Source organism: Camelus ferus, chromosome 28, assembly GCF_009834535.1.
Source record: "Camelus ferus isolate YT-003-E chromosome 28, BCGSAC_Cfer_1.0, whole genome shotgun sequence".
NCBI lineage: Eukaryota > Metazoa > Chordata > Mammalia > Artiodactyla > Camelidae > Camelus > Camelus ferus.
The window spans coordinates 7,033,279-7,058,214 of NC_045723.1; the positions used below are offsets into that span (position 1 = coordinate 7,033,279).

The following is a 24,936-nucleotide window of genomic DNA, read 5'->3' on the forward strand; positions in this document are numbered from 1 at the left end:
CACCCAGTTAGGGCTGGGGCCCAGCCAAAAACAGACTAGGTCAGGGGACTTGCAATATTGAACACTTGGGCGCTGCTCTCAGAACTGACCCGTTTCTCCCTCAAGGAGTAACAGCTACAATGAGGGATGCGTTGAATCAGGAGACCATTCCTAGCTCTGGCACGCACCACTGGGGGACCTTGGAGAAGCGGGGTCCTTCCCGGGTATCAGCTGGCACCTGGACAGGTGTAAGGAATAGATGCCTGGCGTTGGGGATGTTTGCCATCACATTCCTTCTAGCAGGAAGCAGACAGCCCCGTGAAAGGGGGAAGCTGATGGGACTGTTTTCAAAGGGAAGGGCACAATAAAAGGAGCAACAGGAAATGGTAAAATGCCAGGGACTTGTGAAATCTGGAAGCCATTATCACCCCTTGACCCGAAGGGATGTGCTGAGAAGCTGGAGCTGGTGCACTAAATTTAAGAATATGCAGATTGTGACCTGCTGGATGAGGCACAAGCCACTCACACGGGGGCCTGGCACAAGCTCCCACTTAGATGAAGTGAAACTTATGGGGTCATGTTGATTGAAGGCATAATTTCAATACACCCACACAAAGGAAGTACAGTCACAAGATTCATTACTTAGAAGATTCTAGAAGCTGGGGAAAGGGAGGGGTAGGGAGCAATGAGCCAGGGCAGGGGGGTGGAGGGCAGTCCTCCATCCCAGGTCATGAACAAGCAGGAGAGACAGAGCAGGACAGCAAGCCCCTATGACTTACAAGATGGTTGGGGTGGAGGTCATTACATTTTCCAGGACTTAGCTCTAATTGGTTATTTTAAAGCTGCCCCGTAAAACAAGAACTCAGGGCGGGCATCCTAAACTCAAGTCCACACCTAAGTGCCAGGATGTTGGGTGAGAGCAAGGTATCATACTGTAAAATGCCTAGGCAGCAACTCAGAGAAACAAAAGTTGTTTGTCTCATCTCAAGGGGCTAAGAGGATGAAACTATGAGCTGTGAGTGAGGGTCTGCCTGACCAGACCTGCAGCCCTTCGACAGAGAATGTGGCCACTGCCACCTGCGGTAGGGCAGGGCAGAGGCCAGGGGCATCGATGCCTTGACTTCTAGCTACCCGCCCAGCACCTCTCAGCTGAACACACACAAAAGCCAGAGGGCAAGGGAGCTGGCTGAGGCTGTCTGCAGAGGCCAGCTTCCCAGACAGAGCAGGGCGGAGGAGGCACAGAGTATCTCACATGTGGTAGCAGGATGACACATTTATTTGAATAGTTACGTGTTTATTTTATTTACTTATTTATTTATGTATTTATAATTGAAGTTTAGTCCATTACCATGTGTCAATTTCTGGTGTACAGCACAATGTCCCAGTCATGCATAAATATATACATTTATTCGTTTTCATATTCTTTTTCATTAAAGGTTATTACAAGTTATTGAATATAGTTCCCTGTGCTACACAGAAGAAACTTGCTTAGCTATTTTTATATAGAGTGGTTCACTTTTGCAAGTCTTCTGTGTTTGTTTTAACGTGTCATGGAAAGAAGAAGGCCAGCACGTCAAAGCTCTCAGCTCACAGCTGTCATTGCTCAGGAGAAGGCTGAACAAGATCTTTAAATGACACCAAGTTAGACAATTGAAAGAAAAATACTGAGTGATAATATGGTGGTACGAGAATACGGCAAAAGTCCCACAGGTGGCATTTGTACCACTGAAGTTTGGGAAATTCTGGGATGGATGATGTGTAAGATTTCTTCCATCTCTGACTCTCCTTGAGTTTCTAAGTGTCGACATGTAGCTAGGATGAGTGCAAGAGCTATCTCAGTTCACCTAGGTTCGGTAAAATGTTATGATCACGAGTGATAGGTGATCTGACCACGGGACTCCTAGTCACTCCAACCCAAATGTCGATCAAGAAGATAAAATAATTGTGATATATCCACATACCAGGCAGCAATGAAAATGAACAAATTTAAGCTGCATGCGGCAACGTAGATGAAACACACTAACCCAACACTGAGTGAAAGGAACCAGACACACCGAGACCACACGGTGGGATTTCTTCTGTGTAACGTTCAAAACAGACTAAACAAATCTACGTGGTAGAAATCAGAAGAGGCGCTGCCATCGCAGGGAGGAGGGTGGAGATGGCGACCGGAAGGAGACGTGCCCAGGCTTTCGGAATATAGGCAACATTCTGTTTTGTGATGTGGTACTTTCACTGAGACATAAATTCATTGAACTGTAAGGTTGTGATTTTTGAACTTCTTGGTCGGTCTCTGATATTTCAGTAAAATTTTTAAATTTCAAGTGTATAGAAAATGGAAAAGCTGTGATTTGTCCTTGTTGACCCTAGTCAAACGGCCACAAAGGATGAATTGCGCCACTGAGATGATGTGTCCCTGATGGTTGGAGGAATGTTGTGGAAACTGTCTTAAGCTTGGGTCCAAAATGCACATCTCTAGAGGTGATTTACTTCTTACAGGCGTCTGGGAGAACTACCAACCTAGGACCACTTTAAAAGGTTTTAGGTTCCAAAAGTGACACGAAGTCCAGTGCCAAACCTACATGAGTACAGACTTTTGGTTGGGAATTCTCAGGGGAAGACTGTCTCTTTATTTTGAATCCAATCTGAACTAAAATTAGGTATCTCAAGGCAAGTAATTATCTATGGTGGGGATCCCACCCTTCCCCTTGGGGAGCAAGATCCAACTACACCCATTGAAATATCCACCCTTCGAGGGTTCTGGGTACCCACAAGGCTCTCCAGTCTAAGCTCACATTCTGCTTGCGCCTAGGTTTTGTCTCTCACCTGCAGTCCAGTTGGCCAGAATGAACAGATGGCTCCAAGACAAATTCTGCTCCTGCTCATCTCTCTGTATTCAGCCTTTTTCATTGTTTCCATCTCAGAGAGGCAGTTCAGCCTTCCTGCAAACACAGCCTTTAAAAAAAAAAGGGAAGTATAGTTGATTTACAGTGTTGTATTAATTTCTGGTGTACAGCATAGTGATTCAGTTGTACATATGTAACTATCGTTTTTCATACTGTTTTTCATTATAGGCTATTACAAGGTAGTGAATAGAGTCCCCTTTGCCAGACAGTAGAAACTTGTTGTTTATCTAAAAACATGCTTTTAATAGTTTCCCCAGCGTCTTAGGGATTTTTGACTTGGCAGGTTTCTCCAGAACCTAGTCTGCTGTGTTGCTGGAAACACAACACTGACTTTCCTATCTTCATTTTCCAATAGTCTCTCGGAATCCTTTGCTCATCAAATTTCCTCTTCCTGGATTGATCTTCCTCATCTTCTGCATTGGCTAAATCTGACTGTGGGAGGCAGAATTCTAAGACGGCTCCCCAGATCTCTAGCCTCCTGTGCATGCACACTTTCTCCTGGTTATTCAATCAAACAGTAACCTTGGTGTTGCTATGAACAGATTTTTCCAGATGTTATTAACATCCCAAATCAGTTGATCTTAAAATAAGATTTTTTTTCTGCATGGGCCTGAATTAATCACATGAAGTTTTTAAAAGCAAAGACTTTTTCGTCCAGCAGGTAGCAGAAGGGAATGTCATGGAGCTATGCTCTGGCTGGCCCAGGAGAAAGCAAACATCCGCGTTGTGAACTTCCTATGGGCAGCCTCTAGGAGCCGAGGGTTGTCCTTGGCCGACAGCTAGCAAAAGAACACGTAGACCTCAATCCTGTAACTGCAAGGAAATAAATTCTGCCCAGACCAGTAAGCCTGAGTAAGAATCCGGAGCTAACGTGAGAATTGCAGCCCTGGCCAATTCCTTGATTAGCATAATACCTGGCACAGAATAAGCACTTGGCAAATGTTTGTGCAATGAATATATGAGTGGAGGATGGATGGAATGAGAGCCTGCAGACGTGCTTGAATCTACGTGTGTGAAGATGTGTCCTTTTAAAGGATGCAGTCTGTGCAGAACTGTGTCCTTAATCTGAGCCATCCTTTGTCCATTGATAGCCGCCCCTGATGCTTTTGTAACAATTCTTTTCCTCCCTTTATTGCTCTCAGGGAACATTCCTACAAAAACCTCAAGGGATCGACTTCCTCTGTGCTTCGGGGCAGCAGATGGGGTATGTGTTCTGTTGGCTACAGCTGTGCTCCAGCCCCTGGGGACTGAGGGAGACACAGCACCTCAGGAGGACCGGGGTGGGAGTCAAACAGAAGGTGAAGCCCACCAGGGGGAAAAGACAAAGACAGTGCCTGGGCTGGAACCCCCATGAGGTGGTGATGGTGGTGCAGGTCCAGGGATTCCCGACCCCCCACCTCATACACATCCTCAGTCTCAGCTGCTACAACTTCCTTCTCTCCTTTCCTTCCGGCCACTTACAAAATAGTCACATCAGCGTCACCCCTAACAGCTCCAAAGATGCCAGGCCCTGGGGAAGGCAGAACGTCTGTCTTGGTGTCAGATGAGAACCATTTGGCAGGCGAAAAGAAACAGGCCATCTGGAGAAGCCTCTGAGACCGTGGTAATTTGAACCAAGGACTTCCTGCATTTTTATTTATTGTAAAAAACAACATTTAGCAACATGGAAGTACATTTCTTAAAAGGGAAGAAAAGATGACTCATGGTCCCACCACCCTAACACCACAACTGGTTTCTTCTTCCAAGTTCTCTTCCAGTTTTTGACCATGTACTGGAAATTCGCATCCAATCTGTATCCTCTTTTTTTTGTTTTCACTTAATGTTACATCTGAAGCCTTTTCCAGTGTTTACATAATCTTCACACTGGTCTTACTCTCTCTCTCTGTTTTTTAACTGCAAATATTCCAGCCAGTTTGCTTAAAGCATAATTAACGATTCCTTAACCCTTGGGGATGTTGTTCATCCCCTTGATTCTTTGAAGTTGGCTCTTGGCAAAGCTAGAAATGAAAGGAAGTTTATTTACTGGGCCCATCTGTATACCTTACAGATCTTCTTTCTTCCCTGCTAGCAATTTTAGCCCAAGAGCTCTCTCACCATAAGAGCAATCTGCTCTCCAATCCCAACCTGCTCTCTAAGCTGAAGCCTGCATTCAGTGGGGTATTAAAAAAATGATAGTATAGTACTATTTTTTTTTCTTAATGTATCAGCAGTACATGCGCATGTTGTCCAATTTGGGAAAACATAAAAGCAAAAGAAAATAAAAATATGCTATAACCTTGCTATTCAAGATCAGATGCCACTGGTCCTTATTGCCCTCAAAATTGTTGATGGCACTTTTGATGCCACTCAGCTGTGCTAGGTTTCCTTCCTCCTTCCAACTTCACTTTAGAAACTATTTTGTGTTGCAATGATGATGGCTGAAGGAGTAAGCCCTAGAAGGGATATTATCCTGAGGCCTTAGCACCTACTGTGGGGAAAAATATGCCCGAACAGTACATAGTGCATCAACTGGGGCACCTGAAGTTGGCTAGCTTACCCACAGTGGAATTCATAAAACTGGAACATACAGAGGTAAGATGGATTAAAGACTTAAATGTAAAACCTAAAACCATAAAACGCCTAGAAGAAAATCTAGGCAGAATACTCTCTGACATCAGTCTTAGTAACGTTTTGGGGGGATATGTCTCCTCAGGCAAGGGAAACAAAAGCAAAAACAAATGCATGGGACTAGTGCAAACTAAAAAGCTTGTGCATGGTGAAGGAAAGTACCAAGAAAACAAAAAGGTCACCTACTGAAAGGGAGGAGATACTTGCAAATGATACAGTCAATAAGGGGTTAACATCTGAACTATACACAGACAACTCAACATCAAGAAGACAAATAATCCAATTAAAAAGTGGGCAGAGGATCTGAATAGACATTTTTCCAAAGAAGACATACAGATGGCCAATGGGCACATGAAAAGATGCTCAGTCTCACTAATCATCCGGGAAATGCAGATCAAAACCTCAATGAGATATCACATCACACGTGCCAGAAAGGCTGGCATCAAAAAAGACAACAAATTATAGGTGTGAACAAGGATCTGGAGAAAAGGGAACCCTCGTGCACTGCTGGTGAGACTGTAAATTGGTCCAGACACTATGGAAAACAGTATGGAGATGCCTCAGAAAACTAAAAATAGAACTATCATGTGCTAGCAATTCCACTCCTTGGTGTTCACACGAATAAAATGAAAACGTTAATTCTAAAAGATATATGCACCTCTATGTTCACTGAAGCATTATCTACAATAGCCAAGATATGGAAGCAACTTAAGTGCTCCATCAATACATGAATAGGTAAAGGATGTAAGACACATATATGGGACTTACATGTGGAATCTAAAAAACAAAACAAAGGAGCAAACATAACAAAACAGAAACAGAGTTACATATACAGAGAACAAACTGGTGGCTGTCAGAGGGGAAAACATTGAGGGAGAAAGGAAATAGGTCAGGGTGATTAAGAGATACAGATTTCCAGTTGCAAAATAAAGGAGTCACCAGTATGAAACGTACAGTGTAGGGAATATAGTCAATAATTATGTGATGGCTTTGGGACAGATTATAACAGGACTTACCATGGTGATCATTTTGAAATGTATAGAAATATCAAACCACTATGTTGTGTAACAGTATTGTAGGTTCATTATACTTTAAAAACAAACAAACTCATAGAAAAAGAGACCAGATTTGTGGCTACCAAAGGTGGAGGATGGAGAGAGGGGAATTGGATGGAGGAAGTCAAAAGGTGCAAAGCAGTTGTAAAATAAGTGCCAGGAATGTAATGTACAACATGATAAATATAATCAACAATGCTGTACGTTATATATGAGCATTGTTAAGAGAATAAATCCTGAAAATTCTCATCATGAGGGAATACTTTTTCTCTATTTCTTATGTATAATCTAATTTTTTCTATTTCTTATCTATAATCTAATTTTATATCTATATGAGATGATGGATGCTAACTTACCTCACTGAGAAAATCATTTCATGATGTATGTAAGTCAGATCATTATGTTGTACATCATGAATTTATACAGTGCTGTGTGTCAAGTGTATCTCAATAAAACTGGAAGAAAATTTAAATTTATTAAAAATAATACAATTATTCATTAAAAAAATAAAATTACATGTTAACATAACATGTTGACCAAAAAGCCTATGTTTTCCAAAACAAAAAGATGGTGAGAATAATGGCTTTTTTAAAAATAACATATTTGCAAGTCTCTTTAAGTCTGGCTTAACAGAAGACAGCTGGATTTTCATATCTGCTTCTGCATGCAATCTGTTGCAAATTGTTTTAGTTAAAGAATATGAAGAAAGTCTGCTTCACATTGATATGTAATTGGAAAAGAGAGTAGTGTTTTCATAGTCTTTTAGGATAATTGTCGATATTCTTTGATACTACACCAAAACTCTACAAGAGGTAATTTCTTAAAAGCTTGTTGCACTGTGGAATCTGAAACCTTATCTATAAACTTTTCATATTGTTAAATTAATATCCATTGTCTGCCTTGCATTTAAAATGTATCTTTTACCCATGTATGATTTTGTAACATCATGCATCAGCCACTTGGAAATTTTGGTTCACTGAGTAAATGCAGGTCTTCCAAATGTTGGCACACAACACATTACCCAACTTCCAAAAATCACATTCATTTATATCACCACTGAGCTGATCAGAAAAGTCCTTAAATATTGAGAAGCTGTCAAGCTGATGGCAATGCAAGCTTCCAAAATTCCAAGAAAGTTGAAATTGGTCATCATTAGCAACAAACAGTCGATTGTTTTCCTTGAAGAGACAAGCTCACTTAGTTCATTTTCAAGAAAATGTCTACCAAATACCCAGGTTGAAATAACCATAATTTGTCAGTTGTTTTCTCAAGTAAAAATGGTATTCCATGAAAACAAACAAACAAAAACAACCAGCTAGCTCAGCTTACAACTCAAATGATTGCATGAGTGCTTCTCCTTAGACAACCATCATATTTTGGTTTGCAGCAAGAGTATTTTACGTGCAGTTTCCATTTTGTCATATAAAATTTTTTAGAAAGATTTTAAAATCTTAGGGGTTGAGATTTTAATTAGTTGATCACATTTTTGCCGCTCCATCAGAAACATTCTTAAATGCAACCGCATTTTTTTCCACCATGAGTTTGTGGTGGTGCAAACACTAGCACAGTCGGGTGCCATTCCCTTGATTTGGGAAAGCATCAGCACATCTTTTACATACTTTTGCTTTTGGCACCATCAGTGAGAAAAGTAAATAATGTCTTATATTATAATGAAATAATTTTGACTCCAGAGATTCTCTGAAAGGTCCTCAGGGACCCCCCCCACCACCAGGGGTCTTCAGACCATACTTTAAGAACCACTGACTTAGACCAATCAGAGCCCAGTCATAGAGCTAAGAGCGGTGGAGACTTGAGTTGCATCCAAGAGCGGGGAACTGGGATGGATGTTGGGGACAACCACAATGCCTGCTATGAGAATGATCAAAGTAATGAGCACAAGTCAGCCTCTCTCGTTACCAAATGTGAGTGAGGTTGTGGGCAGGGTGAATTTAACAGCTGTCCTATTAGGCTCAGATGCAGCTTCAAGCTCCCTTTCTTCCTCACTCCTACCATACACCCACTCTTCCAAGCCAGGACACCGCCGACCCCCACGCCAGCCATAAAGGGTGTCTGGGCTTTGCCTGTCTCCGGGCTGGCTGAAGTGTGGTGGTGGATGGATGGGGCCCTGCTCAGGAAAGGAAGACAGTGGTGCTCAGGTCTCACCATGGTTCTGCTAGTGGTGGAGTAACTGGAAGTTTAAGTGTTTCTGTTCTAAATAAATACTTTCAAATAAGGCCTGGCTTTATGGACAAGGAGTAACTGGGAGAAAAGGCGAAGAAGAGCTGAGGCAAGCAAAGATTGGCTGATCAAGCAGGCAGGTCTCGGGCTGGTCTCCAAGTGAGAGGGGGTATGAGGTCCTCAGCTGTCACTGATCCCACTGAGCCAGCCACTGCTCTGCTGGCCAGCCTTGGCCAACACACTGGATTTAGATCTCCTAGTGACAGGGTTTCCTCCAATAGTTTCAAAATGCTCAGGTGTCCTCACCTTAGAATAATCCAGAAACATTTTTATGGCAAGATCCCTTTGGGAGGTGTGAAGGCAGAGTCCTTCCACCCTTTCCTTTCCAGGATCTCCCCTCTGATCTTTGTTACCCAGACACCACATTTTTCCCCCAGCACCCCTGCCTTCACGGGCGGAAGAACACAGACAACGTCAAAACTTGTTTGCAAACCCTGTGAAGATGTTGCAAAAAAAGTGACAAGACTGTCAGTTTATGCGAATATATTTTGCTCAGTGTCTAGGATTTTCCTTTTCAAATTGGAAAGGGTACGGACATCACAGGCACATGACTGCGATGCTCTGTATTCGTCAACCCGGAAGGACATTCTGGGAGCAGACCAACTTTACTAAAGAGTCAACAAGTCCAACGGCGCAGAAATGTCGCAGGTAAATCAGACACACTCAGCTGTGTTAACGAAATAGCGTATCTGTGCTTTCAACTCTTTTTCATTCCTGAATTCTGGGATTCACTAATATTCATGCTTTTAAAAACTGTGTGACATTTTCTCTCCGGAATCACGGGGGACTCAGGAGGTATGGAATTAGGCGCTCCAGGCGCAGGTTCTGATCCTGGCTCCACTCAGTGCTCCAATGATGTAGGGTAACTGCTCTCTGGGTCTCAATTACCGATCTATGCAATTAGTGCTATCTCGCTTTTCTCTGACATGTGGAACAACATAAAGCTGTTCTGCAAATCTCAGACACACTTAGGCTGCCCCTGAGCTGGTCTCGAGGCCTCTGGGAACACCGAAACAGCGTCGCCTGGGGGGGGTTCTTCCTTGAGAATGAAGCACGTGACTACGTAAAGCCCGTTCATTCAGCGGCTCCGCATCGACGAGTGCTCTGCGCAGTAAAAAGCCTATAGCGAGTCTAAATACATCTTTTGTTCCTTCCACCATCCAACCGCACGCAGAGCTCCCAGGGGCAGTGGGTGTCCGGGACCCCTGCCCCGGCCGTCCGGCTGAGGGCGCCCGGCTCCCCTAACCCCGCGGGGTGGAGGTTGCGCGTCCAGGGAGCGGGGCCGCAGCGGGAGCCCTCGCGCGCTCCGATTGGCCTCTCTTGTCCCCGTGACGCCAGGCCCCGCCCACATCCCGCCTCCGCATCCGCGCCGGGGAGCAGACGGTCCCGGACTGAATGGGCGCGAGCGCGGCGCCCCCTCCCTAGTATGCGGACGAAGGCGGCGGGCGGCGCCGAGCGGCGGCCCCTGCAGCCGCGACCCGAGGCGGCGGCGGCGGCGGCGGCGGCGGCGGCGGCACCTGCCGGCCGAGGTACGTGGCGCAGCCCCCTCCTTGGCTTAGCCGGGCCCGCGGGCCGGGGGCGGCGGCGGCGGCGGCGATCCGTCCCTGCCCCCGCGTGGCTGGGCCCGGCGGCTCCGCCCCAGCCCCCGCGGGCCGCGGCCAGGGCTCGGCTCCCCCAGATGCGCCTCGCGGGGTCGCCGGCGGAGAGCCGTGGCCTCGCGCCGAGTGGACTGGCGGGGGACGCCGCGGCCCGGGCAAGTGTAGACACGGTGGAGGCGGAGGGGTGAACGGCCGGGATGTGGGGTCCAGCCGCAGTGGCCCTTTCCCCTCAGCCTGCCGCAGCGGCTTGGGTTTTAATTCATTGCTGGAAGCTTCCGAGCCAGGAGAGCCGACTTAATTCATTTCCCTGGGACAGGATTGGGGACTTTTCGCGGTGTGGCTAGCAGATCCCGAAACTGCCCTTTGCACCTAGCGGGAAGGCGTGATGTGCGGTGTCTGCAGATGGAAATTCGCCCTTGACCTTCCCTGCCCCCTCTCTGCGGCCAGCCCTGCGGAAGAGACAAGTTTTGGTGACTTTTAGTTTCTCCTGAATTGTAAGCAGTGCCTTGACGTGGGCAGGCATTCATTTGCGCCTTTGGGATGTAAATAAGGCAAGGTTTTCGGAGAGCTGCTTCGGGGAGCAAGTGAATAGGAAGAGGCCAGTGACTTTGGCTGACACTGATCCCCCTGTGGGGCTCTGTCTCCTGGTCTGCACAGGGAGGCTTGACCTACTGATGGCCGAGGACCCTTTTAGGCCCCTGGTTCAGTGGTTCTAACTGCAGAATGCGTTTACCAGTGAAGAGGGTCCTGCAGAATCACTAGCTGACTTGAAAGACAAATTTTACGTCCTAGTGTCTTAATTCATGTATGTGGCCTTTGCTTAAGTAGGTATCGGTCCTTTAAAGGGGGAATTGGTTTTACCTGCTGGGCTGCATCTGGCACCCTTGTGTTGCCTGCCCGTTGGGCCAAGCACTGTGCTGAGTGTTGGGATTACAAAGAGGAAGGAGACGCATCTCCTGCCCTCTGGTGTTAAACCGAGCCCTCCTCTGGGCTGATGACTGGTAATCCTCTTCCACAGAAGGATGAGTCCTGAAACTGGAAGAGGAACCCACGGCTGCTGAGTGAAGGGGCGCAGACTGAAAAACGGCCAGGATAGATTGGGGTTTCACTTGTATAATCTTGAATGCTTGACAGTTTAGAAGAATAGCTTACATTTCTAGTCGTGGAGCCAAGGATCACCTAAAGTCCAGCCTGTGCTTGGACGAGGAGAGACTGATGTGAACTAGGAGAGTCCAGGCATCAGAATGCCAGGGACTTTTTCGCATGTCTGTCCATTGTTCGAGTGCTGCTGGTCCTGTAAGATGAAATGAACCTTGCTTTGTTCCTCCAGGCAAGAAAAGAAATGGGTGGGAAGACAGCAAGGTGTTTATGGAAGAGAGAGGGAGAGGACTAAAAGACCCAAGTTCTAAAAATGAGCTTTTATGACTGCCTTATTTGGAAATGCTTATAATTTTGGCACAAACTGCTAAATTGTCCCATACAATAAAAATAGATTAGTATTGGTTTTAAAACTATATTCAAGGTGGAATAAGAACAAACCCTTTGTTCTTTGATGTGCCTCCTCTGGTCCTTCCCTGCCTTCTCCAACAAGACTGTTTGGCAGGAGTCTCTTGGAAGGTGAACGGGCAATAAAAAAGGTTCCGGGTCCTCAGTGGGCATCCATCCAGGTGCTGGGGACAGGCGGGAGTGTTTTGGAAGAACAGTTAAGGCTCACTTTCCACACCTTTCTAGCTCCCAAGGAGCAATTTAATCGATTTAATCGGAGCTGACCGTGGAGACGTATTGAGATCACTCCCAGAGGGCGATCTCTGTTTTTGGTCTAGCTGGGAAGCCTTGGCGGAATTAAAGCAACTGGGATTATGCGCATATTAATGATGGTATGAACTCCCTAACAGCTGAGGAAGGAGAAGCAAGGGCCGGATGGATATGCGTGGTGTAGGTTAGTGGAGGCATCCGAAAGTGGGTGAATCTCTGGCCTGGTGTGGGAGGAAGCCATGAATGTGGCGGTGACGCATGGGCTCTCCGGAGAGAGACCAGCTTAAGCACACGGGCAGAGACGGAGTGAGGAAGATGTTTCAGGGAGCAGGAAAAAACGAGGTTAGAGTGGGTACGAGGGAGGACACTGCCAGGCTTGTCCTACCTGGAGAGCTGTCTCTTTTTCTTTTTTCCCTAAGTATATCATACATACTAGAAAAGCAGGCACACCGTAAGTGTGCTGTTCAGCACATTTTCCACACTCAGCATACCATGCCCTCAGATCAAGAAGCAGAAGGCTCCCTTCTTGTCCCTACCTCCTCAAAGATAACCCCTGCTGGCTTCCTATGTGGAGTCCTGCACTGTCCATCTTCTTTCCTTATGAGTTGAGTTTCTGAGCTTCACGCCTGCCCTTGTAAGGTGCTCACTCTCATTGCTGATTTGGCCAGTTGCGTGGATTATATACCGTATATTTGTGTGTGCCCTGTTGATGGCCATTTGGTGACTGCTTTTGCATCTGTCTTTGATATCCATGCATACGCATTTCTGATAGGGGTCTATGGAAGGGAGTGGTTCCTGGGTCACAGAATCCAGCGTGTGTACTCAGCTTTGGGAACCACGGGCAGAGCTATTTCATTCCAGTTTTGGAATAACTGCATTGGTAGTTCTTCACTACCAGCTGATGATTGTGACATTGACTTTCAGTGGAGGAGACTGAGGCAGGAGTTGTACCAGGAGCCGCGGTCAGTCTGTGCTTGGCTGTGCCCTGTGTGTTCTCAGCATGTGAAGTCATCCCCCGATCCCAGGGACAGGGCGAGCTGTGGGGAGCCCTTTGGTTTCATGAGCCATCGTGGTGAGGGGATGGTGTCTCTGGCCAAACTGCTGCAAACGCTCCGGGGACCTCTCCTCGCTCAGGTTTCCTGACGCCGCACTTTCCCTACTTTGTTTTTGCTTATGTGGCTTCCCTGTACCTGTGGATTCCTACGTAAGAACTCTGGTGTGTCCTAGAAGAAGGACCTATTTCTTGTTTTGTCTTTCGAGACCATACAAGACATGTTTGTGGAAAAATATCCAGCATTAATTTATTGGATGGTTCACCAACTCTTAAACAGCCATGAATTCTTCCCCCTTTCAAGTTTTTAATATCTGGAATGAATGGTTCAGTATCATGGGATATGATCTGATTAACTTAAAGAGAGAAACATTGATACAGATAACAAATTTGAAAAAAGGTCTTCTTTGATGGAATAGTAGGTCTGTGTTTTGAACATGAAGGCTGTCTTTGAGGCTGGGGCTCATTGTCATATTTAAAGACTTCTATGTATTGGGTTCAGAGCAGGAGCAGTTTTTCTGTTATGCAGAGTTCCTTCTTCCACAGCCTTCTTCTCTCCTCAGCTTCTCCTTTTTCTTTCTCTTCTGCCTCGTTCTTCACCTCCTTTCTGCTTTTCACAAACCTCTTGTTCTCATTTCTAATCTAGATCCCAGCAGCAAGAGAGGAGGAGAGAGTTGGGGTACTTTTACAAGGCCACTGACACCCTCTTCTCTTTGCTTGTCATTTTCTGCAATCAAGTCCTTTGTCCCCCAGGATTTGTGGCTGGTTCAGGCTTCTTGCTTATTCTTCTTCTGGGCAATCTCTGTCCAGTGGAAATATAAGCCAAGCCATATATATATAATTAAAATTTTTCTAGTAGCTACATTTTAAAAGTTAAAAGGAAACAGGTGGATCAGCATTTCAATTTCCCAGGAAGATTAAAAACTTCTGAACTCCGATGTGCCTAATAATACAACTTCAAACTGTATAAAGTAAAAAGTGACAGAATGACAAAAAAAAGTTGACAAATCTGCCAGCATAGTGAGAGATTTTAGCATACCTCTTTCAGTAACAAAACAAGCTAACTAAAAACCAATAAGGGATTGATCCAACAAACAGCACAGTTAACACATTTGATCAAACTGATTAAATAGAAAGTATAGTTTCAGCAAGTGAAGATTATACTTTTACAAAAGTTGAACATACACCAGGTCATAAAGTAAGTCCTAACATGTTTAAAATAATCAGTGCCATATAACCCAAGTTCTCTGAACATAATGAAGTTAAATCATGTATCAATTAAAAAATATAATTAAAAAAACATATTTGAAAATTTGAATTAGAAAAATTTAGATTTGCTTACAAAAAAGAGACAAATTTATTTACAAAACAAAAACAGACTCAAAGAAAACAAACTTATGGTTACCCAGTGGGGATGGGGGTGGGAAGGGGTAAATTGGGAGTTTGAGATTTGCAGATACTGACTAATATATATATAAGATAACCAACAAGTTTATACTATGTAGCACAGAGAACTATATTCAGTATCTTGTAACTTAGGGTGAAGAAGAATATGAAAATGAATGTATGTATGTTCATGTATGACTGGAGCATTGGGCTGTCACCAGAAATTGACACAGCATTGGAAACTGACTATACTTCAATAAAAATATATGAAAAAGGAAATATTTATATTTGAATGATTAAGAACTAGTAACAATGAAATATATATCAAAACTTGTAGAATGAATTGTACACTTAAAGCTTGTGGGATGTAACTAAATCATTATTTAGAGGGAAATGTGTGGCCTTAATTACTCCTATTAGCAAGAAAATAGGCAAAAATTAAATGAGCTAATTGGCTAAATCAAGAACATAGCAATTAAAATAGATCCACGGAATCAGAAGGAAGTTTTTTTTAAAAAAAGGTGAATTAATTTTAATAATATATTTTAGTTAATCCACTATGTGCAATATATTATGAAATCAATATAAATATAAAAATTATTAGCAAGCTATTGTACATTTTCTGGTCACACTGTCTCCAAAGCCTGGTGTGCATCTTACACTTGTGTTAGAGCACATCTCAGTTTGGTCTGGCCATGTTTGAATCACTCAGCAGCTGCACGTGGCTGGTGGCATCCTAGCCTATAAACGCTGAGGAGATCTATCTGGATAAAGGGGACAATTCAGAGCTAGCGGGTGGGATTTAGTTATTTGCCAAGTGAATTGAGGGTCATGGGAACCTAACAGTGTTTTGTGGTTGGCAGAGAGAGAGTGGACTCTTGGTGAAACTCTTATACTACCCCACCGCCCAAACAAACCCACATGCTACAAAACAAGAGACAGGACAGAACTGAGGATAAATACTGTACAGACTCACTTTATCCTTACCTGCTTTAGACACTTCTATCTATCAGTTCATGAAGTTTTCACAAAAGCCTTATGAGTGTGGGACCATTATTATCCCCGTTTTACAAATGAGGATATTGAGGCTCAGAGAGGTTAAGAAACTCAGAAACTGTGGTACAGAGACAGTGGGGGTTCAGACTCAGGCCGTCTGGCCTGGGGGTGATGGATGAGGCAAACACATCCCTGTCTTTGCGGGATACAGTGCGTTCCCACGCTACCCCTCAGAAGGGCTCCTATTGAATTCCTGGTTGGATTATCTGAAGTGGCTGACGTGGTTGTGTTCCCTGGTCCATGTTCCTGCGCTCCCAGGCACCATCATCACTCTGCTGAGTCTCCATGGCAACCTCCTCACTGGTCCTGCCTCACAGAAGGACTTCCCCATCTCCAGTCTTGCCTCAAGAAAAGTCTCTCCAAAATCCAATTCCAGTTTAAATCCACCCCCTCCCCGACAGTTGCTTCTTTTCTCTTAGGATAATATTCCAGCCCCCCATGGCGTGGCCTGCTTCCTTTCCCCGCCTCTCGTTCATTGTTCCCCTGCTGTCCGTTGTTCCCTGCGGGGCAGGACCTTCAGACACTCCCCTCAATGCCTGCTGTCCCTGCTCAGGCGGTACCTGCCTCTCCAACCCCTCCCTGCCCAGCCCTACCCATTCCTTCCTGGAGTCAGGAGCCTTTTCTGAGCCGCCTCCCAAACACCCACATACACAGATGTACCCCAAATGTATCTCCTAACACTGACCTCAGGTCCCATGTAGAATAAGTTAAAAAGAAAAACGAGGAAAATAATTGCATTGGTGATAGAGCTACTTGTCTGATTTTTAAAATGAGAAGAGAGCTTTCTGCAGAAGAGGCTGTCTGTATTGCTTCTTCCTCCATCCCCCGGCACCTACTCCATGCTTGACTAAAACCCAGTTACAGGAGTCATGGTACGCCTGTTTGGGAGCCTGCCCAGGGGCTGGCTCTCACATTCTTGGAGCAGAGAGTAAAATGGATGTGCGTGATCGGGATGTAAAAGGAAATTGGGTGTTTCCACCATGCCCCTTACAGACTGAAGTACCTGCTGTCGGTTTTACGAATTCAAATGTGCTTAACTTGTTCTGAGCTTGAAGTGACCCAAACACAACTTTCCTTTGTCTCCTGTGATTGCCGGTTCTCCTTCGGTCTCTCAGCTGCCAGGGCCTGTCTACTTCCAGATCGTTCCCTGTCACTGTCCCCCTCAGTTCCATCTCTAGGGTCATGAACACTTTCTGATTTGGGGTTTTGTATGACTAGTTTTGTTCTTCTGTTCCTAGAGGACAAATAGAATTATGGAATACAGTCAGCCCTCCATATCAGCCAACTGCAGATCAAAAGTATTCCAAAAGGATCATTTCCTGAAAGTGCCAAAAAACAAAACTTGAATTTGCCGCATGGCAGCAACTATGGACGTAGCATTTACATTGTAGCAGGTGTCACAAGTAACCAAGAGATGATTTAAAGTATACAGGAGGTTGTGCATAGGTTATACGCAAATACTACACCATTTAATAAGGGATTTGAACTTCTGTGGATTTTGATATCCGAGGAGGGTCCTGGAACCAATCCTCTCTGGGTACCAAGGGACCACTGTACCAGATTATTGCCTAAACTGCCCAGCAAATCCTTCACCTTTCCTTCCTCATCCACCAGCCAGCTGCTCCCCGAGGAATATTTCTAAGATCTTGTTTGGTGATGTCACTTCATGATCCCACTTCTTAAGAACCCGTACCCTCACCCTTTCTTTTGGGGGGTGGGGTCTTGGTTACTTTTAGAGTTTTCACACACTTTCCCATCATCTCATACATGGTGTTTCCCGTTATCATCTGGTTTGGGGGAAGGTCCCTGTGCTAGAGCTTGTTTATGTTGGGTCCCAGAGTTGCTTTTATGTTAATGTTAGTTCTACTGACTTTCACTTTCTATTAAGCTCTATTTCTTCAGCTCATCTCCTCGTATGTCCTTTAGCTAAGGGGGAAATCTTCCATGAAAGAGCTGGCTTCTAGATTTCGCTTTATTTGTGGCGCTTGTGGGGGTGCCACAGACGTGTTCTGCTGTAGCGCATGCTGCGTGTATAACCTGTCACATGAGGGCCCACCACCGGAGAGCTGCTACGGAAGGAGTTTTGTTAGAGCTTGGAGGAGCCCACGGAGGACAGGCAGTTGCACAGGCAGCTTCCTCAGTTTACCCCAGTGTCCTGTCATTTCTCTGGCCTCCTCCTCTTTGACAAATGCCCCTACCTCGGCCGTTAAATCATCTCAGAGGATGGTGGGATGGTGGCAGCTGATGGTGCCTTCTTGCAGGCTTTGCTTTGCTTCTTTTTTAAAAATTTTCCCCCATTAGCAGCTTGAATTAGTTATGCAGGCCAGATCTCCACTGGCTGGTGCTAAAAGAACAGCCCCTGGCAGCCCAGTCACCAAGTTCTGTGTCACCTTCTTCCTTCACAGCTATTGTCAGCTTCCCTCCTTGCTGTCCCTGCTGCGACCCGGCTGCCCCATCAGCCCTGGCTGTGGTGGTCACAGCAGCCCCCTGACCACGCCCTCCCACGGCCTCCCCACTGGTGTGAGCTCTTCACCTTCCTGCTTAAGAACCACTTGGGGGGGAAGGCTATAGCTCAAGTGGTAGAGCACGTGCTTAGCGTGCACAAGGTCCTGGGTTCAATCTCCAGTGCCTCCTCTGAAAAAAGATAAATAAACCTAATTACCTCCCTGCCCAAAAAAAGGGAACCACTGAAGGTTGCCTGATGCCACCTCCTCTTGGTCCAGTTTGGAGGGCCTGGTTCCTTCTTTGTCACATCTTCTGCCACTTTCCGCCAGATTCCCTGTCACCTGGCCTCAGCAGTCCTCTCTGAGCATCTTGGCATGCCCTTCCTTCCATCCAGAATGCCTGCTCTCTCTTCTTTTTGTCTCTGAGCTCTTGCCCATCCTTCAAGGACCCATTTACACATCACCTCCTCAGGGAGGCCTCCCTGACTTCATCTGATGGAGCTGGTGGTCCCTTGCCCAGGGCACTCCAGGTATCCTATGGCTCCTCTGTTATTTGGCTTGTTGAGTATTTAGGTATTTTTGCTTTCCCTGGCTGGATTTTTCATTTCAAGAGAAAGGCTGTGTCTTATGTTTTTTGATAGTCGCAGTGCCTGGTATGTACTTATTAAATGTTTGTTTAAAGGATTATTAGGTGAACAAAGCAAATTACACAACAGCACAGACCAGCCTTCCTTGACTGGGGCTCTGCAAGAGAATTAAGCCCTAATGCTCAAAGGCCACCATTGTATGTTATGAATGAACTTCTCTCCTCTGCTTCCGGAGTGATTCTAATTATAGACCATCGTTGGGAGAATTGAGAAAATAGAGTCTCAAATCCTCTTCCATAGGGCTTAATCTCTGGTGGAACCCAACCTGAAGAAGGCTGGTATAGATACTATGATCCCAATCCTGATAAAATATACATGTGCAAAGAGGAAAGGCAGACGGAACACAGACCAGAACGTTAGCAGTGGCTGTCACTGTGTGGTAGTGTAACAACCAGCGTGTGACTTCAAAATATTCTTTCTGAAGTTATGTGATAACAGAATTTTTTAAAAACATATTTCTTGAATAAGCCAAATCGAAGTTCCTAAACCTGGCTGTGCCTCGTATAAGGCAATGGAGAGCTGGAGTTTTGTTTTTAAGTATAGCTCCCTGAACCGTGCTGCAGCGGATCAGAAGTCACCCAGCTGAGCCCATCGGCATTGCCCCGGGAAACCCGGGCCTCTGTGCGGGGGACTAGCTGTCAGCCCTCTGAGCCTGGGTGTCACCGCTGGACACCTTGTAAATTGAAGGGCTGAGCTTCCAGCAGACGTGGCTCGCCGTAAGGGAGGCTAGTATAGTCGTGAGGACTCACCGATGCTCTGCAAAGGAAATCCAGAGTCTAGTTTTTTCCTTAATGACTAAGAGTGGACATTCCCTGGGGTTATTTGAATTAAGTCTGTTAGAGGCGACTCAGTGCTAGTTGCTGCTCACCTGCTTCAACGAGCCCTGGCTTTTTCTGGAAGTTTGACCTTGCTTGACCTCACACAGAACTTAATCCTTATCCTGGGTGCTGAAACGAGTCGGATGAGGAACAGGATAATTACTTAGTCTCTAAGTATCTCCCATCAAGTTTAATTACCAAGGGAAAGTAGTAACTTGACAGTAGATAAACTTGCCTTACACGACTTTAACCATCACCCGGCACTGGGACAAAGCACCATCAGGTGCCTCCTGGGAAAATGCATCGAGAAAGGCCAGCACCGCTTCTGTGATATTCCTGCCCCAAATGTAGGACTTGGATCTGATCATGAAGAAACAGACAAATCTCAATGGAGGGCCATTCTACAAAACAGCTGGCCTGTTCTGTTCAAAAAATGCCGAGGTCATGAAAGACACAGGAACTGTTTCAGATTAAAGGAGGCTGAAGAGACAGGACAGCTGAATGCCACATGTGATCCTGGACATGTGATCCTGTTTTTGTGCTAAGCCCATTATCAGGACTGCTAAAGAAATTTGTCTGAGGTCTTTAGATTAGATAATAGTATTAAAGCAACCGTAATTTCCTGATTTGTATCATCATGCTGTGGTTGTGTCTGGCAATGGCCTTGTATTTAGGAGATACTAAAATATTTAGGGGTAAATGGCATTGTGTCTTCAGTTTACTTTCAAATGGTTAAAAAAGCAGTACGTGCATCGTCCAATGGAGTGACCAAGCCAGTGGGATGGGCGGGTAACAGGTGGGTAGTCTGGGGGAGGGCAATTCTTTGTGCTCCTCTTGCAGTCTCTCTACGTTTGAGATCATGTCAAAAAATAAAGCTTAAAAACCCGGAAGCCTCCAGGTCACGGTGCTGCGGCCAGTCTAGCACTGGAAGTCAGGGCTCGATGTAGATCCCTTTCCGTGGTCAGTACTGAAGTCATTTCTGGCAGTGCTGAGCTCTCTTCAGAATTGATTTTGCAGAAAATCAGTTGATTTTGCAGAAATCAATTGATTGATTTCCCAGAGTGTGGCTTCACCTGACCGGGTGGTTCTTCCGTTTGGTGTTGCTGTCACTGCTGCTCCTGTCCCAGAAGGCGAAGGCGTCACTCCTGCTGGGCGTCCTGGGGTATCTGGTCAACCAGCTCCGAGCTACCCATTTGCCTGGTTCAGACTAAACCTACAGCTGCCCTGCAAGAGAGGCTCCCCAGGAAGCGTGCAACTTAATTATCACCCAACCTGTTTCTTACATGTTAACAAACAGCCTCAGAAACATGAAACAGCCAACAGCCAAGCAGTTAAGTATTATTATGTCTCTTTCCTCTTCTCTTAAAAAACAAAACAGATCCCAGTTGCTCTTTTATTTTCCCATGGTGGTGGGTGGGACAGTTGTTTGATTTTGTTTATCTCCCTTCCTTGCCACACAGACATACACAGTGATTCTTGTTTGAGAAGGGATTCCCGTCCCTGTTTTGCACGTGCCAGATGTGCTCCGGACACGTCACAAACGCCCAGCGATGTCTGGACTCCTGGAAGGGTCCAGTCTTCACGTCTGCCTCTCGTTAGGACCTTGCTGGGTTTGGTTTAGCTTTTCTGTGGGGCTCTGGGTGCAGGCTGTTGATCAGTGCATTCATTTATTCATTGAATCATTCATTCCATAAGTATTTAAGCGTCTCTTTCCTGCCAGGCACTGTTTGAGTTTCCGAGGTTACAGCAGTGAACAAAGTCGACAGTCCCTCCTCTCGGAATTTTGTATTTTAGTGGGGAGAGCAGACAGTAGACAAATTTGTGTGAGTACTAATGAGTGTATGTGGTAAAATAAAGCAAGAAAGTAAGTAACGGGGCCCGGGGTGGGAGTGCTGTGTGACAGAGGGTGGTCAAGGAAGGCGACTTGTGAACAGAGACCAAAGGATAAGGGTAAGGATGGTACGGGGGAACTGGAGGCGGGTGCGAAGGGCGGGGAGGGGACTCGGGACTTGACCCTGTACGAGTCACTGCCCTCTTAATATCTTCTTCATTCCAGTAAAACCTTGGAGAAATACCATCTCTAGTTGCCAGGCATGTTCTCGTTTTGGAGAATGTTTATGAATTCCAAGGGCTCAGGTTAATTGCCTTTAACACTTTTAAACATACAAAAAGCAGGCAATTGAATGATAATACTGATGTATTCTCCACGTTAGAGGAATACCTGTTGATTAGACGTAATTTAAAAAGCACACCTCAGAATCACTGAAGTGCGTGCTTGTTGGTAAGTGGTCAAAATTAGTAGAGTGTAGACTATGTATTTAAAGAGCAACGCTTTTATTTATCCAGGAAGGCACGTCCTCATAACTCTGTGCAGTTTGTAGGAGGATCTGAAAATCTTTAGGCTAAAATCCATTGTTAATTACAACGGTGAGAAGCTGGCTGGAGAGCAGGGTTTCTCAAAGGGCCGCACCCACAGAACTCGGGGGAGCTTGTTCAAAATCACATTTGGTGTCCTCACCTGGTCCTGCCAGGTGGGACATTCAGGGGACGAGGTCTGGGAGTCTGCAGCAGTAAGTGGTTCTTGTGCGTGGTCAGGTTGGAGAAACGCAGGCCAAGTCGGGGATGGAGGTGTTGCTCGTTTAAACTAAACAAATAATAGAAGATACGGGGAGATAGCCGGCATGGTCTCACCAGCACGTTTGTTGTGGTTTTGACATCGTATGTAAAATTTCACATTCCTAAAATAGAAATGAGACACTGCCTACCCAGTGAAAACAGGAAGGTACCCTATAGTGGAGGTCTGCACCCTTTGCTGATGGGAGTGGCATGAGATATTCAAAGTGATTTGCTCGAGTTGTGTGGATCCAGGAGCAAAAGCTGTCCTTCCCCCGCCTCCCCGCCGTGTGCACCTGTGAACCTTGCAGACGGGTGTGTGAATGCAGCCTGTGCCTGCCTGTTGGTTCCTGTCCCATTGTACAGGTGAGAATGCGGCCACGTATCTTGGTGAATCAAGATTTCTCGAGATTATGCAACCCAAACCTAGAAAAAGATTAGAAACTGAAGCTCAGGGATCATCCATCCATTTTAACCCACAGTCTTTGATTTTCAGTTTTTGCATTGTTTAATTACCCAAAATCCTTTCAAAATACAGCAGTCTTGGGATTTTAATACATACAGTGACTTTATCCCAATGGGTAAAGTCGGGGACAGTTTTGTCCACCAGTGGATGATTGGCAAGGTCTGGAGATATTTTTGGTTGTCACAACTGGGAGAGAGGGGGAGGACCAGAGATGCTCATAGCATACGGTGGCTAGAGGCCAGGGATGCTCTGAAACACTCCTCAATGCACGGGACAGCCTCCTGCCACAAAGAGTGACCCAGCCCCAAGTGTCAGTCATGCAGAGGTGGTGAGAGAAACCTTGCAAAAGATCAACTGAATGCCTCTTATCCGTGTTATATGTTAGGATTCTCAATGGATATTCATGTTAAAAAAAAAAAAAAGTTCCACAGCTAAAGCTGATTTGAAATTAGCTACCGCGATTGTTCGAGGATGGTGGTCTGCGTGGGTGGACAGGCAGCACAGGTCGAAGGAACCCCGTGAGCCCCAGGTCCGACCCCGGCAGGTGTCTCCTGAGGATTCTCAGCTAAGTCATGCTCCCCCGCCCGCCACTTCCCCTCCCTGTTGCTGCTTCTCAGCTGCTGGGCCCCGGCCCCGCGGCTTCTGTAACAGTGCCCCTGGGTGGGCTTTGGTGAGAAGGCCTGGGGGTCACCTCTGACCACGTAGTGGCCGCAACTGTGCTGGGTGTCAGACGCCACGCTTCTGAGCAGCCTCCTTTCTTCGGCAGCCCTCCCCACATCATTGTAGTTACTTTCTGATGTCATTTCCCTGGACCTTGGGCTTCTAGAAAGCAGGGACTCAGCCTGTCACTCTGCATCCCCACAGAGCATGTGGGAGGACTCAGTGACATTAACTTCCAGAAGCCTTTCTTGTGTGTACAGTGGGGGCACCCAAGTTACTTTTTTAGGTTAAAACACTTCAAAATGCATTTTGTTTAGGAACTACTGTGCTCTGTTCTTAAATAATTGAACTTCAGAATGTTAGGGAACCGTTCTAGGCTTGGAATTGTCACGTCAGAGTCACAGATTTCACTTAAGATTTCCTTTGCTGATTTCCAGCAGTATCTCCTGTCCTACCGCCTCTTCTCCCCCAGCTCTTGAAGGCTCTGTCTTTTTTTCTTCCCCTTGGAGATCGTATCTCTTCAGAGCAGACATAAACTGTCCCTTTATCCACATAGCCCCAGGCCCTTAGCTCGGCTGCAGCTGGCCCTCACTGTTGCTTCTTAAAGGTTCCCTCTCTCCTCCTTCCTTACCGGCAGACCCTAATTCTGTGTGGGGAAGTAGGCTGCCCTGCGTGTGCAAAGTTCCTGGCTCACTTTGCAGCCGCAGGTACTCATGGGATGTGGTCCTGGCCAGAGAGAGAGAATTGGAAGTCTGTCAGGGATTTCCAGGAAAGCTTTTCCTCTCCTGATGTGGAAGCCTCACCTTCCTTTCCATCTCATCCTTCTTCTTGTTTGGAGTTTGGAGCAGTGGCTGGCCGCGTGCTAAGCTGGGGAGCAGAAGCTGGTGGGAGCCAGAGACACCAATGGCTCTGCAGAGCCGCTGCGCCATCCCTGATCGGCTTGTCCCCAGACTTCCTGTACTGTGAGAATAAAAACACCCCCACTTCGCTGAAAGCCTTGGCTGGTCCCCAGGTTTCTGTTACATGCGGCCAAGCGCACCCCTGACTGATATTCCAGCTCAGATCCCTCCCCAGGGCTCCAAGCCTGGGATTTATCAGCCCGATGGCCCACAGGCGTTTGGAACTCAGCAAGGCCACATGTCCTTCTTGTGGCTGCAAAGGGCTCCAGCATCATCCCTGACACTTGACTTCTCTTCCTTCCTGCCTGCCTGCTCGCCACCCTCGACCTGTCTCAAGCCCTGTGGGTTCTTGCAGCCGGAGCCCTCCCTGCCCACCTGGCCAGCATGCCAGCAGCCAGGGCACAGGGTCTGCTGCTGGGTGCCGAGACAAAGCACCCCCAGCCCCGTCTCAGGCTCACCACCACCTCCATGGCCCTGCTGCTTCCCCAGGGACTCTCCTCCACGCCTCATGACCCCCCAAATCAAATCCTCGGGGACTTCTGATCGTCCATGACCTTCTGCCATCACCTGTATGTTGACCCTGCTGACCTGATGGCCTGTCTTAGTTCAGATTTCCTAGAAGGAGAGCCGAAAACAGGAGTTCAAGGGCTCAGCTGTCAGGAGGTAGGGAGTAAGAGAGGAGGGGGCAGAGAAGGAGCAGAGGCCTGGTCTCAGCAGCTCCCCAAGGGAGCCCTGTGGCTTGAGCCACTCTCCCAGGG

The 24,936-nt window shown here is 46.3% G+C and overlaps 1 protein-coding gene across 2 annotated transcripts in view; it reads left to right on the plus strand.

Moving 5' to 3' along the window:
- The first annotated feature begins 10,149 nt into the window (after positions 1-10,149).
- Positions 10,150-24,936, plus strand: part of ST3GAL5 (ST3 beta-galactoside alpha-2,3-sialyltransferase 5) — a 43,672-nt gene continuing 28,885 nt past the window's right edge. The window contains exon 1 of one of the 2 annotated variants that reach the window (XM_032469504.1): positions 10,150-10,314. In XM_032469504.1, coding sequence (XP_032325395.1) covers positions 10,212-10,314 — 103 coding nt within the window. In that variant the 5' untranslated portion in view covers positions 10,150-10,211. Of the gene's footprint in view, positions 10,315-10,518; positions 10,878-24,936 lie in introns of those variants that run through there. The other variant, XM_032469505.1, reaches the window with a different exon arrangement.